This window comes from Zootoca vivipara, chromosome 2 (genome assembly GCF_965207765.1).
Source record: "Zootoca vivipara chromosome 2, rZooViv2.hap1.1, whole genome shotgun sequence".
In the NCBI taxonomy this organism is placed as follows: domain Eukaryota; kingdom Metazoa; phylum Chordata; class Lepidosauria; order Squamata; family Lacertidae; genus Zootoca; species Zootoca vivipara.
Window position 1 is genome coordinate 104,612,289 of NC_142584.1, and position 18,081 is coordinate 104,630,369.

General features: G+C 49.6%; 1 protein-coding gene across 1 annotated transcript; it reads right to left on the minus strand.

The window, feature by feature from the left end:
• Positions 1-288: 288 nt before the first annotated feature.
• Positions 289-14,660, minus strand: LOC118080913 (1-acyl-sn-glycerol-3-phosphate acyltransferase alpha). The gene is made up of 7 exons (XM_035106934.3): positions 14,293-14,660; positions 11,527-11,660; positions 10,398-10,573; positions 8,460-8,558; positions 2,386-2,458; positions 1,873-2,064; positions 289-506 (listed from the first exon to the last, which is right to left on the minus strand). The coding sequence occupies exons 1-6, from the start codon at positions 14,652-14,654 to the stop codon at positions 1,877-1,879; spliced, it is 1,032 nt and encodes a 343-aa protein (XP_034962825.3). The 5' UTR covers positions 14,655-14,660; the 3' UTR covers positions 289-506; positions 1,873-1,876.
• Between the last annotated feature and the right edge of the window lie 3,421 nt (positions 14,661-18,081).

Consider the following 18,081-nt stretch of genomic DNA (forward strand, 5'->3'; position numbering starts at 1 on the left):
CAGGGTGGCAAATACGGTTCAAAACACAACAGCAACAAACTCCGAAAGCTTGTCTGTAGCATGCAGGGGAACCTAGCAAGTCTAGTATATCGTATGTTGAAACAGGTAGATAGGCAGTTGGGAGATTATCAAGTGTGCAGTCAACAGAAAAATGAAATGCAGTAAGTACACCAGGTGATAAATATTGCTTCAGGCCACCTCAATATCCGAGCGGGGTTAGATTCCCAGTGTTGGTGCTTACGCAGGGTTTGTGTTTCCTCTGGAATGAGGGACAGCGGAGACTGCAGGGACTTTATGATATATGGTTTATTTACAAATATATACAACTTGAGCCCACAATGGAGGTGTTCACAGCATTAGCACCCCAAAAGGGTCTTGCTTCACAGCCTTGGATATGAGCAGAAATCAAGCACGTCTCTCCTTCACAGGATTTAGCTTGTTACTTCCTCCATCTTCTGGATACTAAGCCTTATGGGGAACACTTGAAGGAGCTGGGAACGTTTAGCCTGGAAAAGAGGAGACTGAGAGGAGATATGATAGCCATCTTCAAATATCTCAAGGGCTGTCACATGGAGGAGGGAATATGCTTGTCGTCTTCTGCTCTGGAGGGTAGGACTCGAACCAATGGATTCAAGTTACAAGAAAGGAGATTCCCCCTAAACATCAGGAAGAACTTTCTAACAGTAAGTGCTGTTTGACAGTGGAACAGTCTCCTTCGGGAGGTGGTAGAATCTCCTTCATTGGAGATTTTTAAGCAGAGGTTGGATGGCCATCTGTCATGGCTGCTTTAGTTGAGATTCCTGCATTGCAGGGGGTTGGACTAGATGACCCATGGGGTCCCTTCCAACTCTAAGAGATTCTATTATTCTAGCTTGCCCTTACACACACACACACACACACACACACACACACCTCGGCTTTGGCCTTTGTCTTTTCTATCTACCCTCAACAACTTAGTTAAAGTTACCAAAAAAATTCAGTAAATCTGGGGACACTTTTCAACTTTAATGGATTTTGTATGGGGACTGATTTGTAAATCCGTGGGCTGTCCCCGGGAAATAGGGACGTCTGGTAACCTTAAACTTAGTATCACCAGCAAACTTGGCCACTCCAACTCTAAATTGCTTATGAACAAGTTAAAAAGCACAGGTCCCATTACCAATCTTTGAGGGACTCTACTGTCTATATCTCTCCATTTACTTCTACTCCCTTTTTCTGCTTTGAAACACATTCCCCCTACTTTTGGGCACTGTAGTTTTGTTAAGGGTTACTGGAAATTGTAACTGGGCAATTTTCTGATCTATATTACATACAATTCGCTGAGTGTTTACATGAAGTGCCCAGAATTCTTTGAGGGGACAAAGGTGCTTTAAAGGCATATCCCCCAACATTTCTCTGATGAAAATAGGGACGTCCGATTCCATAATGATAATTTTACTATTTATACCCCACACATCTTTCTAGGTTGCTCCAGCCACTCTGGGCAGCTTCCAACATATTTTTAAAAAACCATAATAAAACATTAAACAAACTTCCCTATAGAGGATTGCCTTCAGATGGCTCGGGGGGGGGGGCGGATAACTCCATACCCTCCAACATTTCTCCAGTGAAAATAGGAACATCCTAAGGAAAAGTGGGACATTCCAAGATCAAATCAGAAACCAGGGTGGCCTCTCTAAATTAGGGACGTCACTGGAAAATAGGGGCATTTGGAGGGTATGTAAAGGTATGTTTGTACGCAGCCTATGACCTTACAGATAGATTTCCTGGTCCATCCGGAACATGCAAGCTAAGCCATGGAGGGCAGTTAGGCCAAAACAGAGCTGCGGTAAATGTGAAGCCAAAGGGTCGGAATAAATGAGGTGGAAAGACCTGGTTACGAAGATACTTGGCGATTGGCAGCTTGGTAGGCATCTTCTTCAGTCACACCTTCCTGCTTCAGCGCTGAGATCTCATGGAAAATAGGGAGCATAGTCTCTTGCACGCGGCCTGCAAATTCTTGGACATCAGCTGCGCTCAGTCCCTCAGTCTTCATGGGCGGAAGGATCTGGATTGTCACTTCCCCTTGGAAGAGAAAACAAAATAAGTGCTGTATCCCCCTGCAAACGGAGCCCCTTCCCCAGTCCAGCTTCGGTAGCAAGCATGGAGTTTGGAAAAAATGAGTTTGCTTCATAGCATCTAGTTCAGGCATCCCCAAACTTCGGCCCTGCAGATGTTTTGGACTACAATTCCCATCTTCCCCAACCACTGGTCCTGTTAGCTAGGGATCATGGGAGTTGTAGGCTAAAACATCTGGAGGGCCGCAGTTTGGGGATACCTGATCTAGTTCCAGTTTCAGGCCATGTCCCAGAACACTTTCCCATCCCATTTCTTTCCCACAGCTACCTGGCGTGAATTTCTTAATTTTCTCGTTGAAGAACGTCTGGTAGGAGGAAATCACCACAGGAATAACTGGCACCTGCGTGGACATAAGGCACATCAGCTACCAGTCAAATGGAAATTTACCTTTGCCCATATTGAATCTAAGGGAGTCCTGCTTTCTAATGCTCTTGCAGACTAAGAACACTTCCAGACAACCTGCTTGTTGACCATTCACTTTCCATTTGCTCACTGTGAGGTCAGCTGACATCACATCAAAACAAGTGTTATCTCAAACTTTCCACTGCATTTCCCCTATCCTTATCACAAAAAGTTGTTGTTTGGGGGACTGGTGCTCCCCACCCACCCTGCTTTTCATCTTTGGTGTTTTGTTGAACTTTTTTCTTTTTAGTCTCTTCTTTTACTGTTTTTTTAATGGGCCAGATTCAATGAATGAGAAGCCCACACAAAGGGCAAATCTGCTCACAGGAGAGAGGGAAATGCTACAAATTAGATTGTTATAACAAAAAGAGGGGGGGGGAAACCCCCATGGAAAACCACATAGAAAAATATTCTGCCCTCTGGCGCCATCTGGTGTTGCATGTTTATAACGCATTCAAAGCATTGTTTCTTTACTAATGTCACTGAGTCCGAAGACTTTGGCTAGTGCAATGGGGCTTTCCCCAGTGCCCCATCCCAAATTGGCATTGGGTGGAGTGTCAGAAAAATAGCACACAGGGGGAAGTGGTGGGGAAGGGGTTAGTCTGCCTGGGCTGTAGTGCTATGTTTTTTAAAAAATACCCCTTTGTTATGTACTGAGCGGAATCCTAGAACAATAGGATTCAGAATCAGCGGGAGCTACCCAATCCAACTCCAGGTGGAAGTGAATCCGCAACCTGATTGGCCTGCTGGAGCAGCCAATCAGGCGGCTGGCAGAAGTGAATCTGCTACCTGATTGGCCTGTAGGAGCAGCCAATCAGGCTGCAGGCAGAAGTCAATCCACAATATAATTGGCCCACAGGTGTAGCCCTGAAGTAGCCAATCACGCAAGGCCCATTGTGTAAATAATGTATATAAGCAGATGGTTTTGGGAAAAGAGCCATTCGTCTTCTCTTCTTCTCCTTGATGAATATGAGCTGAATAAAGAGCATGAAATTCACTCTCGACTCCGAGTATATTTCACTGGCGACGAGGATGGGATCCTGCTGAGCTGACCGCCACCACGCACTGCACCGCAGCACCGCCACCTGCTGCACCGCTGCATCGCACCGTGCATCCAGGCTTCAGCTCCAGGACCCAAGGAACCCAGAATGGCAACCGACAGCAGCTTCTTGCCATTCAAACCAGCATCAGGAGACTGGGAAGGGTACGCCGCCCGTTTCAACTTCCTCCTGCAAGCGAAAGAAGTCACCAACGATGCCATGAAGAGGGCGACATTCTTCAGCGTCTGTGGAGAGGAGACGTTTGAAATCGCCCGGGCTCTCCTTGCACCTAGAGATGTCGCTACCGTCTCTTACAAAACAATAATGGAACGGCTGAAGGAGCACTTTTCACCACAGCCCTCGGAGGTAGCTTGCCGAAATGCCTTCTACGCAAAGCGGCAAGCCCCGGGGGAAACCATAACTGGGTTTGTGACCTCCCTCCGCCAAGCCGCCCGGTTATGCAACTTCTCAGAGTTGGAGAACATGCTTCGTGACCGCCTCGTCGGTGGCCTGAGGGACGAGATGTTGCAACGACGCCTCTACGCCAAAAAAGACCTCACGTTCCAGATTGCTCTGGAGGAAGCCCTGGCAACCGAAGCCGCCGAGAGGTCAATGCAAGAGGCACGACCGGCCCCGCCATCCCAACCGAGGGTCTACCACGAAGACCTCACCGACGAATCCGAATCTGACAGGGAGGAAGTACACCGAGTACAGCGGCGCACTCAAGCAGCACACACACCACAGCAGCCTCGACGAGAAGGAGGGAACTGTGCAAGCTGCGGGGAGAACCACGAGAGGAGGACCTGTCGTTTCCGCAACGCAGAGTGCAGGCAGTGCAGAAAATTGGGACACATCGCCCGGGTGTGTCGGGCTCGACTCACCCGTCGACAAGCATCAGATGACCGACCCAGGAGCCCCAGGTCACACGGCACCATGCACCAAGGCAACTCGACGGAGATCACGGACTACCAGGTATTCCAGTTGCCCCATCCCAGCACAGAGAAAATTTATATAGAGGTACAGATAGAGGGAGCCCCATGCCGCATGGAGCTGGACACGGGTTCAACTCTATCCATAATCTCGGCCCGAACATTAAGGGAACTGTGCCCTAATGGGGGTCCCAAACTAAGGCCGGCCCCATTCACCCTCCGGGACTTCCAGAAACGTAAGGTCCCTACAATGGGGGTGGGGACCTTCAGGGTGCAATATCGAGGGCGAAAGCAACAATTGGACTTGCTGGTAGTTAAGGGCCCCTACGTTAGCTTACTGGGACTGGCATGGTTTGGACCTCTGGGGCTAGCCGTTACCGGCGTGAACCGCACTAGCTTACAAGTGGACGTGGACGCCATATGCAAAGAGTTTCCAGGGGTTTTCGATGGGGCATTGGGACGATATACAGGACCCCCCATTGCCCTACAGCTAGACCCCGCTGTACGACCCATCAGGCACAAGGCCCGCCGGGTCCCGTTCGCCCTGAAACCCCGCATAGACGAGGAATTGGACCGGCTCGTGGAGCAAGGAGTGCTGGAGCCGGTGCCCAACGCCCCCTGGGAAACTCCAATTGTCACACCCGTCAAGCCTAACGGTTCGGTCCGCATCTGTGCAGACTACAAATGCACCATAAACAAGGCTCTCACGGCTCATGCATACCCAGTGCCAGTGGTCAGCCATGTCCTCGCCACCCTGGCTGGGTCAAAAATCTTTGGCAAACTGGACTTGGCCCAAGCGTATCAACAGTTGCCTGTGGACGAAGCCACAGCAGAGGCTCAGACGATTGTGACGCACAGAGGGGCATTCAGAGTAAAGCGGCTGCAATTTGGCGTTAGCGTGGCACCAGGCATATTCCAGAATCTAATGGACTCTCTCCTTAAAGGGATTCCTGGCGTCACCCCCTTCTTCGATGATGTACTGATCGCCGGGCCCACACCAGAGGAATTTGAGGACCGCCTCCGCTCCGTCCTGCACCGTTTCCAGACGGCGGGCCTCAAGGTGAAGCGGGAAAAGTGTTTACTGGGAGTGCCGCAGGTGGACTTTCTGGGATTTAAGGTGGACGCAGAAGGGGTCCATCCAACCGGTGACAAGGTACGGGCCATTTGTGAGGCCCCAGCGCCCAAGAGCAAGCCCGAACTTCAGTCATTCTTGGGACTATTGAACTTTTACCATGCCTTCCTTCCCCATAAGGCAGCGGTAGCGGAGCCCCTACACAGACTCCTAGATAAAAGGGCCCCTTGGGTGTGGGGCCAGCGACAAAGGGCCGCATTCCAGGCAGTCAAGGACTTGCTCGTCTCGAACTCGGTCTTGGCACACTTCGACGAGAGGCTGCCAGTGGTGCTGGCATGCGACGCCTCTCCCTATGGCATCGGCGCTGTCCTGGGACACCAACTCCCGGATGGAAGAGAGGTGCCGGTGGCATACTTCTCCCAGACGCTTGCTGCAGCCGAACGAAACTACTCACAGATTGACAAGGAGGGTCTGGCAATCGTGAAGGGCGTAAAAAAATTCCATGATTTCTTGTACGGGCGGCCCTTTACCATAGTGACTGACCACAAGCCGTTGCTTGGCCTGTTTGCCCCCGAGAAGCAGACCCCCCAAGTGTTGTCTCCACGTGTCCTCAGGTGGTCAATTTTCCTTGCCGGCTACCAGTATGCACTAATCCACCGCCCTGGGAAGGCGATGGGCCACGCAGACGCACTCAGCAGGCTACCACTACCAGAAACAGGCCCCGACCCAGCGCCTGCGCAAGAGGTTATGACCCTGGAGCTGCTTCCCGACCGACCCATTCAGGCACAAGAAGTTGCGCACCATTCCACAAAAGATAGGGTCATCTCCCGGGTCCTGGACTGGGTGTGGCGAGGATGGCCCAGCAGCAGCCCCGGGCCAGAATTCGCTGGCTACACAAACCGCAAACATGAACTGTCGGCCCACAAGGGGTGCCTGTTATGGGGAAGCAGGGTTGTTGTTCCCCAGCCCCTCCGCAAAAGGGTCCTCACAGCCCTACACGAGACACACCCAGGGGTAGTGAGGATGAAGGCCCTTGCCAGGAGTTATGTGTGGTGGCCGGGGATTGACAGAGAGATAGAGGCCTGGGTCCAACACTGCCAGACCTGCCAAGAATCCCGCCCGGATCCCCCAAGGGCCCCAGTCCAGCCCTGGGAGTCCGCCCGACATCCATGGTCACGCTTGCACGTGGACTTCGCTGGTCCCTTCCAGGGAAAAACATTCTTCATAGTGGTGGATTCCTACACCAAATGGCTGGAGGTCGCACTGGTACCGTCCACTTCTACGGCGGCAGCCATCCGGGTACTACGTAAGCTGTTTGCAACCCACGGGCTCCCTGACACCCTCGTCTCGGACAATGGAACCGCATTCACGTCAGAGGAGTTCCAGACCTTCACAGCGCAGAACGCCATCCGCCACATCCGCTCAGCACCATTCCACCCTGCCACCAATGGCCAAGCGGAGCGCATGGTGCGGACCACCAAGGACAGCCTCCGCCGCATAACACAAGGGGACTGGGAATACCGCCTTGCCGCATTTCTTCTAGCACAGCACAGCACCCCAAGCACAACGACGGGCCGGAGCCCAGCTGAACTACTCATGGGCCGGCGCCTTGCAACTAGACTGGACCGACTTCACCCCGACAGAGCTCAGGATGAGGTAGTGGTGGGGAAAGGCAGGAACCCCCGGACATTTGTGGCCCAGGACCCAGTGTATGCGAAGAATTTTGGGGCAGGCCCAGCATGGGTACCCGCCACAGTCACCAAGGTGACCGGTCCCGTGTCGTACGAGGTACTAACGGAAGGGGGGCAACGTTGGCACCGCCACTGCGACCAGCTACGGCGACGATTCCCAGGAGGAACCCGGGAGGAGAGCGGGACAGAGGGGTCCCAAGGGGACAGCAGGGCAGTGAGGCCTGTAGAGCGAGAGGGGTGGGCAGGGGAAGCAGAAGCAGTAGGCACAGAGGGGCGCCCCGAGGCTGGAAGGACACCGGAACCAGAGTCACAACCTAGTGGTTCAGTGGCGCCAGACCAGACAGCCCCGGCACAGCCAGCAGCCTCGGAACACAAGCCAGAACCAGAACCCCTGACCAAGGAACACCCCAGGCCACAACGCACACGGAGGCGGCCAGCAGACCTTGGGGACTACGAATGCAACTTCCCAGGCAGGACTGGAACTTAGAGGGGAGGGGTGTTATGTACTGAGCGGAATCCTAGAACAATAGGATTCAGAATCAGCGGGAGCTACCCAATCCAACTCCAGGTGGAAGTGAATCCGCAACCTGATTGGCCTGCTGGAGCAGCCAATCAGGCGGCTGGCAGAAGTGAATCTGCTACCTGATTGGCCTGTAGGAGCAGCCAATCAGGCTGCAGGCAGAAGTCAATCCACAATATAATTGGCCCACAGGTGTAGCCCTGAAGTAGCCAATCACGCAAGGCCCATTGTGTAAATAATGTATATAAGCAGATGGTTTTGGGAAAAGAGCCATTCGTCTTCTCTTCTTCTCCTTGATGAATATGAGCTGAATAAAGAGCATGAAATTCACTCTCGACTCCGAGTATATTTCACCCTTTCAGATCGTTCACTGTCTTAGGTATGCATCATTACAGCAGCTCCTGGCAGGATTTGGAGAGTGTAATCTGTCCTGTGATTTGAAATACCTGGCTTACTCAACAAAATACCTTATACTGAACCTAATGAATTTGCCTAATGGCAACAGCTGGCAGCCCTATTCGGCTGACCTCAATCCAACTGCAGCACATAAACTTTAAAAGTGGGACCTGCTCCCAGCTCCTACAAGCCTGGTCCTTTTAGCTTAGGATAGCCACTTGGAGAATGAGTCCACTATTAGTAAATAGGATGCAGGAATAAACAACAGGATTGGAAGCTGGATGGTCTCACCTGAGCTTTCATGGCCAGATGGAAGGCATCATGTCTGAAGGAAGGCAAACCAGCGCTGTCATTGTCTCCAGTGCCTTCAGGGAACATGCAGATTCTCAGCTGGAGGGGAAAGAGAATACTGAAAGAATGTTCAAACATGAATTTTCTTTCACCTAGAACTGGAACACAGAAAAATTCAGTGACTACAATTTAGTCTCTCCCTGATGTGATTTCTTCCAGTTACGTTTTCATCTGCTCTGATACTGCAGAGGACTCAGTACAGAAAACGGGACCATTTTTTAGCCTAGAAATAATGGCCTATACAGTGGTACCTCGACTTACAAATGCCTCAACTTCCGAAGAAGTCGGCAAACCCGGAAGTATTTTTGCCTTGCGCGCGTTCTGCGCCTGCGCAGAAGCGGCGCACGCGGTCTGCGCCTGCGCAAAGCGCAAAATCACTCGCGCTTCACGCATGTGCAAAATGGACGCTTCGACATCCGAAGGTTTCGACTTACAAAGAGCGCCATGGAACGGATCGCCTTCGTAAGTCGAGGTATCACTGTATCCAGTGATTTTTTTCTTTAAAAATGTTTAGGGGTACTCTCATTTTCCTACTCATATTGAAATGCTGCCCCTCAATGAGGACAAACTTAGATTCACAAAATGTTTAGGGGTATATGCATACCCCTGCGTCCCCCCAGAAAAAAAAGCACTGCCTATGTTATGTACTAAGTTTGGATCCTAGAACAATAGGCAGGTAGGATCCTAGAAGGCAAAAAACCTGATTGGCCTGCAGGAGCAGCCCAATCAGGCCCAAGGCCAGGAGGGAAACAAAATCAGCCAATCAGACGGGACCCATTGTGTAAATAATGTATATAAAGTCAGAGGTTGGGGGGGGGGATTTATCACTGTTTTACGAGCTGCAATAAAGAGCATGAAATCACTCCGCGACTCTGAGTATATTTCAGCCTATATCAATAATGGCTTGGAAGGGTGTCTGTCTGTCTAGTTGTCTGTCTATCTACTGTATTTCCTTTCCTCAAAGACATGCAAAGTGGTGTATAGGGTTGTCCTCCCACCGGTTGCCATTGGCAAGACAGGGCAACAATAAACACTTACGTAATCTGTCACACGTATTGCTGCAGCTTGCCAGGATGGGCGAGGTGGCAATGGGGTTGGCACAGTGTAAAAGTACCAGTGACGGCATGGGATTGACTCTGCTGGTGCATTCACTGGGCAGACATCACTGCCTCCTTGCCCCTCTCATGGAATCATGGAACTGAAGAGTTAGAAATGACCCCCAAGGCTTATCTAGTCCAACTTCCTGCAATGCAGGAATTGCAGCTAAAGAATCTCCAACAGGTGGCCATCGAAATTCTGCTTAAAAACCTCAAATGAAGGAGTGTTCACCTCGCTGCTGCCCCCCCCCCCGAGTCCATTCCACTGTTACTGTCAGAAAGTCCTTCCTGATGTTTAGTCGGAATATCCTTTCTTGTACAGTGGTACCTCGGGTTAAGAAATTAATTCGTTCTGGAGGTCCGTTCTTAACCTGAGGCACCACTTTAGCTAATGGGGCCTCCTGCTGCCGCCACGCGATTTCTGTTCTCATCCTGAAGCAAAGTCCTTAACCCAAGGTACTATTTCTGGGTTAGCGCTCCGCTACCCTGAAGCCTGTAACCTGAAGCGTCTGTAACCTGAAGCGTCTGTAACCTGAAGCGTCTGTAACCTGAAGCGTCTGTAACCTGAGGTACCACTGTAATTTGAATCCAGTGGTTTGGGTCCTGCTGTCTGGAGCAGGAGAAAACAAGCTTGCTCTGTCTTGGCAACCTTCAGATATTTGAAGATAAGCTTACATATCACCTCTCAGCCTTCTCTTCTCCAGGCTAAACATTCCCAATTCCCTCAACCATTCATAACGAGAGTTAATTTCCCTGGAGAGCTAATTTCCCTGACACTCACGTTGTCATGGACCATCGCGCCTGCTGCTTCCGATATGGAATTGGCAGATGTTTCTCTGTTCCGGCGGTCAACGAAAACGAAGCTGCTCAGCCAGCAGGCCATGCCGACAGTAAGAAAGCGTAAGATCTCCTTTTTAACAATGAAGGTGCTTCTCTCCGGCAAAATCTGAAGCATTGCTGGGACAATTGGAAGACAGTCAAAATGAACTCTGGCTGTGCAGTTCCTCCCACCCTTCCCTACAGCCCCTAGCGAGAGAGGTAGTGTATTAGTTAGATTTGGGCTGGGGAGACCTGGGACCAAATCACTGCTTAGCTATGAAGCCACTGGGATTATCTTGGGTCAAAGACACATCTTCTCTTGGCTGGCCTATCTCACAGGGTGGTTGTGAGGCTAAAGGTAGCCTGAGTTCCTTGGAGGGAGAGGGATGTGCGCGTTGTGTTTTATCTGCCTCTTCACACATACACCTGGATGCAGGGAGCATTACCCTCACAATGCATAGGCCCTCTTCACTATGTTTATACAATGCTATTCGTTGTTGCCTATGGCCAGGATAAAATAAACTCTCCAAAAATCTCACGTGATTTTTGTGACATTTTGGTGGGCTAGGTAAAGGGACCCCTGACCATTAGGTCCAGTCGCGGACGACTCTGGGGTTGCGGTGCTCATCTCGCTTTACTGGCCGAGGGAGCCGGCGTACAGCTTCCAGGTCATGTGTCCGGCATGACTAAGCCACTTCTGGCAAACCAGAGCAGCGCACGGAAACGCCATTTACCTTCCCGCAGGTTGACGTGCTTTGACGTGCTTTCGAACTGCTAGGTTGGCAGGAGCTGGGACCGAGCAACGGGAGCTCACCCCATCACGGGGATTCGAACCGCCGACCCACAGCGCCACCTGCATGGTGGGCTAAATTAGGGTATATTGTGCCAGTAGTCCATGCCCTCCTACCAGTGATGATCTGAATATATTTTCTCTATCAGCAAATTTCTACAGGGCAGGTAGCTACTCTCTGTGGTCCACTGCAATTAGGATGCCACAGGGCAATATGTGTAAAGCTGTAGGTGGGTCACTCCAGCCCTTTCAACTGGATGGGAGAAAGAGATTGAGGCTTTTAAGCATGCAACCAACATACCAAGGATGTCCACATTGCATTGCTGATTGGCAACCACAACATACGGCACTTTCTGGTTAAAGTTCTGAGCACCCTGCACCTTGAATTTGATGCCGAGGAAGTATTTCGCTGGCAGCAAGGCAAAGCGGAGGACTCTAAAACAAGGCAGCAAAACCAGAGGCGTTTTAGGAAGGTCAAAGGTGTTGAAGGACAGGAGCGAGAACTTTACAAGCAAGACAGTTGCCTGCTACAGCCTGTTCGGATGAAATCTAGTACAGTCATACCTTGGTTTTCAAACAGCTTAGTTCTCGAATGTTTTACCTCGGAAGTTGAATGCCTTGCGACTCGAACGTTTTGGCTCCCGACCGCCGCAAACCCGGAAGTGACTGTTCTGGTTTGCGAACTATTTTTGGAAGTCAAACATTCAGAGGGGCTTCCGCAGCTTCCGATTGGCTGCAGGACCTTCCTGCAGCCAATTAGAAGCCGCACTTTTGTTTCTGAATGTTTTGGAAGTCAAACAGACTTCCGAAGAGGATTCCTTTCGACTTCCAAGGTACGACTGTATGGTGTAGTGCATGGGTAGGCAAACTAAGGCCCAGGGCCAGATCCGGCCCAATTGCCTTCTAAATCCGGCCTGCAGACAGTCCGGGAATCAGCGAGTTTTTACAGAAATAGAATGTGCCCTTTTATTTAAAATGCATCTCTGGGTTATTTGTGGGGCATAGGAACTCGTTCATTTCCCCCCCAAAAAATATAGTCTGGCCCCCACAAGGTCTGAGGGACAGTGGACCAGCCCCCTGCTGAAAAAGTTTGCTGGCCCCTGTAAGACTGTTGCATCCCAACTGGGGAGAGCCAGGTTCAAATCCCTGCTTGGCCATGATGCTCATTTTGGCTACTTCACAGGGATGTCATGAAGATAACAAGAGGAGCATCTTGTAGACTGCCCTAAGCTCCAGGCCGGGGGGGGGGCAGTAGGAAAAAAATGGAAGAAACCACGTGAGATGCACATAGCAGGCACAGGGCCCTTAGATCTGGATTGCAGGAAAACGAAATGGTTAAATCTCCCAATCAGACCTGAATAAGTCACAGCTGCCTCTCCTTCAAGCTGAAGGAATGTCACCTCCAGCCTCTGATGAGTATCTTAAGTGTCAACAAACACTTTCCCAACCATGAAGCTCTCTTCCTTTCACAATCATGGGCAACCCGGTCAACAAAAGACTGCTTAGCAAGAAGGCATAACTCATTTCTGGTGTTAAGCCAGCCTTTCCCAACTTGCTGCTCTCTGAAGGTTTTGAACTACAGTACAGTCCTCACCACCCCCAGCCACCATGTCCAATGGACCCTCCCTCCCTCAGCAGACCTATAGCTAGACCCTGTGTGCTAGGGAACGTGAGGATGGTTTGGCCACCATGTTTCTGCAAGGGATTTTCTTGCTGTGGACAATACTGAGAGTGAGCGAGCCGCTCAATTTCGGTTTCTCTCATTTTGCCAGTTTGAAGTTCAGTTCTCCACCTTTCCAGTTTTTTAAAAAGTCCTCATGAAAATTCACCAGGGTTTTAAAGTGAATTCTTCCTACTGCACACAAATTTGTATGCAATTTCCGCTAGCATGTTTTACCCTAATAGATGCATTTCTATATGCACCCTTTGCTGCAATGTATGCTTTTCCAAACACATTACAGTACTTGTCTGTAGAAGTGCATTGCAAAATCCAGAAAGAGCAAATGTAAAAGGATGGAAGTGTTTCAGTTCGCATATTGTTTTGGAAAGTGCAGATTTTGTAGGTTTGCCTTTAAAAGTGAACTGGATCGTGTCTCTGGAGTGGGGTGGGGGCCTAATTTCACAAAATGTGATAAGGCAGTTCTCCTGGAGTTGGTCCCACCCTCGCCCTCTGATACTCCTGAACGTGGCTCTGGACACCTGCCCCAAAGTCCCTGACGGGACACCACTGCTTAAAACAGGGGTATGCAACCTAAGGCCCGTGGGCCGGATGTGGCCCAATTGCCTTCTCAATCCAGCCTGCGGACAGTCCGGAAATCAGCGTGTTTTTACATGAGAAGAATGTGTCCTTTTATTTAAAATGCACCTCTGGGTTATTTGTGGGGCCTGCCTGGTGTTTTTACATGAGTTGATTGTGTCCTTTTATTTAAAATGCATCTCTGGGTTATTTGTGGGGCATAGGAATTCATAGGAAGAAGCGTCTCCACCCCCATCGTTCTGCCCGGACACTGAGGTCCAGCTCCGAGGGCCTTCTGGCGGTTCCCTCGCTACGAGAAGCCAAGTTACAGGGAACCAGGCAGAGGGCCTTCTCGGTAGTGGCACCCACCCTGTGGAATGCCCTCCCACTAGAGGTCAAAGAGAACAACAATTACCAGACCTTTAGAAGGCATCTCAAGGCAGCCCTGTTTAGGGAAGCTTTTAATGTTTGATGGATTTCTGTATTTTAGTGTTTTGTTGGAAGCCGCCCAGAGTGGCTGGGGGAACCCAGCCAGATGGGTGGGGTATAAATAAATTATTATTATTGTTATTGTTGTTATTATTATTATTATTATTATTATTATTATTATTATTATTCATATATTTTTTTCAAAATATAGTCCAGCCCCCCACATGGTCTGAGGGACAGTGGACCGGCCCACGGCTGAAAAAGGTTGCTGACCCCTGGGCTTAAAAGCTCAATAGTTATTGGACCGCTATGAAGGAGTCACATTGCAGACTCCTATGTGAGCACAGAGTCCCTAAAAGCAAGATACTGTACAAAGCCACACAGCAGTAAGAGTTTACTCACCTCATATTTGCCACCGTTCGACCCCGGAGAGCTAGAACAGGAAGTACAAGGGAGGTCATATTGAACATCCAAATATTTAGGAAACAAACCCTGAAATAGTATCTGAAGGTATTGCTGTAATGATAGAGGAGCATCCCTGAAAAGATGAACAGGAAGAAATTGACCAGGCCAAGAGACTGGGCCATGTCGTCTTCTGCAGACGCTCCTAAGTCTGTGCACAGTTTGCCTCCGACACAAGGTTTCGGCATGGCTGGGCGTGGAAAGCACAGCAGAGAGAGAGGCATGTTCAAACAAGTACACTCCAGCAAGAGAGAACTCCCACTGTTCTTAATCACCATTCTTGGACTGCATACAGGAATCATGAATACATGGGAAGTGATGGCAGGTACCTTTTGTGATGGAGAGAGAAGGAAGGAAGGAAGATTCCCTGGTCCACTCAAGAGGGCAGCTAAAAGGTTGCCAGAAGGCTGCCACAAAGTGTTTCTTAAAAGTGTCCACAGAAGGCTGCCATCTAGGTTTGCCAACTGTCTAGAAAAAAATTACTATAGTGATGGCCAACAACTTGACTTGAGCCAGCAGACTGTTCTTTTGTCTTTAATTAGCCTACCACTGTGCTTTTGACACCAGATTGATCTAGTTATCAGAAAGTTAAGCTGCTTGTTTTTATGGCAGAAGGGTAAGCAATATAATTAGCTGGTGTCCTTACAAGCTTGCACAAATCCTTGGTGTGGCCACATCTGCAGCACTTGTGCCGTTAGGAAGATCATGGGATGGAAAAAGCCCCGTTGCCCAGTGAAATTAGTTAGCATTCTTTCTCCAGTCCATCCTTGCTATCACTGGGGGCAAAGATCACATTGAGTGTGCGCCCTGCTTGGTGTGCTGCACCAGTGACCAGCTGAGAGACCCATAGTTGTCATGGAGGCTGTGAAGTCTTGAGCTGGCCTCCGTGTGGATATTGATGTCACCCAGGATTACTATTTAGGGCTCTCCCAACTATACCCCAGAGACTACCTGATCAGGAATGCTGCTGGGCAAGAGGGTGGTTGGTAGACCAGCAGCAGCCATGATCTGTCTCCCTGGTCCAGCACCAGGCTGCTGCTGTTGTTTAGTTGTTTAGTCATGTCCGACTCTTCGTGACCCCATGGACCATAGCACGCCAGGCACTCCTGTCTTGCACTGCCTCCCACAGTTTGGTCAGACTCCTGTTAGTAGCTTCGAGAACACTGTCCAACCACCTCGTCCTCTGTCGTCCCCTTCTCCTAGTGCCCTCAGTCTTTCCCAACATCAGGGTCTTTTCCAGGGAGTCTTCTCTTCTCATGAGGTGGCCAAAGTATTGGAGCCTCAGCTAGACCCTCAAAACAAGGGTTTCCCAAACTTGGGTCTCCAGCTGATTTTGGACTACAATTCCCAACATCCCTGGCTACTGGTCCTACTAGCTAGGGATGATGGGAGTTGTAGTCCAAAAATAGCTGAAGACCCAATTTCGGAAAACCCTGCTCTAAACCCATCTCATGGTTAAGAAGCTTCCTGGTGAAGGAGATGATGTTTCTATAGACAATAGCAACACCCCTGCCTCAACCCCCTAGTCTAGAAGTACAGAAAAAGCAAATGGGCACAGCTGGGTAAAAGCAGGCCCACCCAGCTCACTCACGGAAGCAAGCCAGGTCAGTCTGCTAATCCACAAACAAATCATGGGTGAGCATGGTTTTATTATGGACTGATCTGACATTCAGCACCACCAGACCAGAGGGCTCAGCAGATATGCCACCAATAACTTCCAGTGGACTGAGAATGCGGGAACGAGGAACGGAGGCCAAGCACCTCGTGTAGAACCAAATGGCGAAAAGGTTCTGTAAACACCATCCTGGTAGTCAAGATCACCCTGAGACTAATTGTTTTTTGCTGCAAGAATGAGCTCACCACATATGTTTATGCTCTTGCTTTGGTAAAAAGGTAAAGGACCCCTGGACGGTTAAGTCCAGCCAACAACTACCAGACTTTTAGAAGACATCTGAAGGCAGCCCTGTTTAGGGAAGTTTTTAATGTTTAATAGATTATTGTATTTTAATATTCTGTTGGAAGCCGCCCAGAGTGGCTGGGGAAACTCAGCCAGATGGGTGGGGTATAAATAATAAATTGTTGCTGTTGTTGTTATAGGCAACTATGGGGTTGCGGTGCTCATCTTGCTTTCAGGCCGAGGGAGCTGGCATTTGCCCACAGACAGCTTTCCAGGTCATGTGGCCAGCATGACTAAACCGCTTCTGGCGCAACGGGACACCATGAGGGAAACCAGAGCGCACGGAAACACCGTTTACCTTCCCGCCGCAGCGGTACCTATTTATCTACTTGCACTGGTGTGCTTTTGAAATGCTAGGTTGGCAGGAGCTGGGACAGAGCAACGGGAGCTCACCATTGTTGTGCAGATTCCAACCACTGACCTTCCAATCAGCAAGCCCAAGAGACTGAGTGGTTTAGACCAGTGGTCCTCAACCTTGGGTCTCCAGATGTTTTTGGCCTACAACTCCCATGATCCCTAGCTAGCAGGACCCGTGGTCAGGGATGATGGGGATTGTAGTCTCAAAACATCTGGAGGCCCAAGGTTGAGGACCACTGGTTTAGACCACAGCGCCCCCCCCCCCCGCATCCCTTTCACTCTTGCTTTGATGCTATGCTTATCTGTTGGCTTCAGATGCTGGAGCCTAGGGATGGGAGTTGTCAGCGCAGTTTGGAGGCCTGCTACCCATGTCTCTATAGACAGGTCGGCTTAATTAGCCACTGGACGTAAGATATTTTCTGTATAAGTAATGCTTAACATATTAGCCTCTTGTGGACAGTCATGGCAAATGCTTGCTGTTTCAGTGTTCGGCCTGAGTCTGTAAAAGCAGCAAGGTCTCTGGGCATTGCATTTTAAGTGTGCACCTTCTCATAAATTAATCACTCTAGCGTTTTTGACATCCTTCTTTGAAACCCTTGACCAAACTTCTTTAAGGTTTCGGTGTTTGGTTTTTAACCTAACGTCAAAATTTAAGCAAGCCTTTATGGATTTTCCGCTTCCTAAAAAAATAAATAAATAAAAAATCCACCATTCCGTGTCTTCTCTTTTTATTTTCTTCACAGTTTAGAAATTCTACTCCTCCCCCCAAAAAAACCCCAACCTCATCAGCATCAATAATAATAAAAATAAAACTTAGCCAGTTTTACACTCGATACAAAAACAAAAAAAAAACTAACAACACAAACAATAATATCAATAATACCAACAATAAAAAGGATGTTGTGTGCGTGTGAAAAGATGCTCATCAATATTTTGATCTGCTAAAATGCACAATTCAGCAGTACCGTGAGCTGCGAAGCCTTTTGAACTTGGGACAATGGGGAAGCCTTTTCCCACCAGAGATCTCTTAATGCAATGTACATATTTATTTATTTTCCTTTGCCCCCAGATGCAGATAGCTTCAAGTCAAAGGCAGTTATCTCCTCCAGGTTGGGAGATGGCAGGGAAATGCCTGGAGGCAAGGCACATAAATCTGCTACCTGCCTCTGTCCTTTCAGCAGCAACCGGTCAAACACAATCCGTTGTCTTTTTGGTCTCCCCAAGTATGAAAACCCTACAGGACCCCCCCCCCAAAAAAAAGCAGCACGTCTTCCATGTTTCCTTTCTACAGATGCACCATAACATTAACAGCACCGAGTTGATGGTAACAGTGTGAGAGGTCTGCCTTTCCCAGCAGCGTGAAGGCGCCCCGAAAGCAAGAAGATACAAAGAGAAGCCAGTTTGGTGTTAGGAAC

Excerpts from the sequence above, each read along its gene's own strand:
- LOC118080913 (XM_035106934.3), bottom strand. The coding sequence starts at position 14,654 with ATGATTCCTGTATGCAGTCCAAGAATGGTGATTAAGAACAGTGGGAGT. Across the intron at positions 11,661-14,292 it reads CGAACGGTGGCAAATATGAG|AGTCCTCCGCTTTGCCTTGC; the intron begins GTGAGTAAACTC and ends GCCTTGTTTTAG. Across the intron at positions 10,574-11,526 it reads ATGCAATGTGGACATCCTTG|CAATGCTTCAGATTTTGCCG; the intron begins GTATGTTGGTTG and ends CAATTGTCCCAG.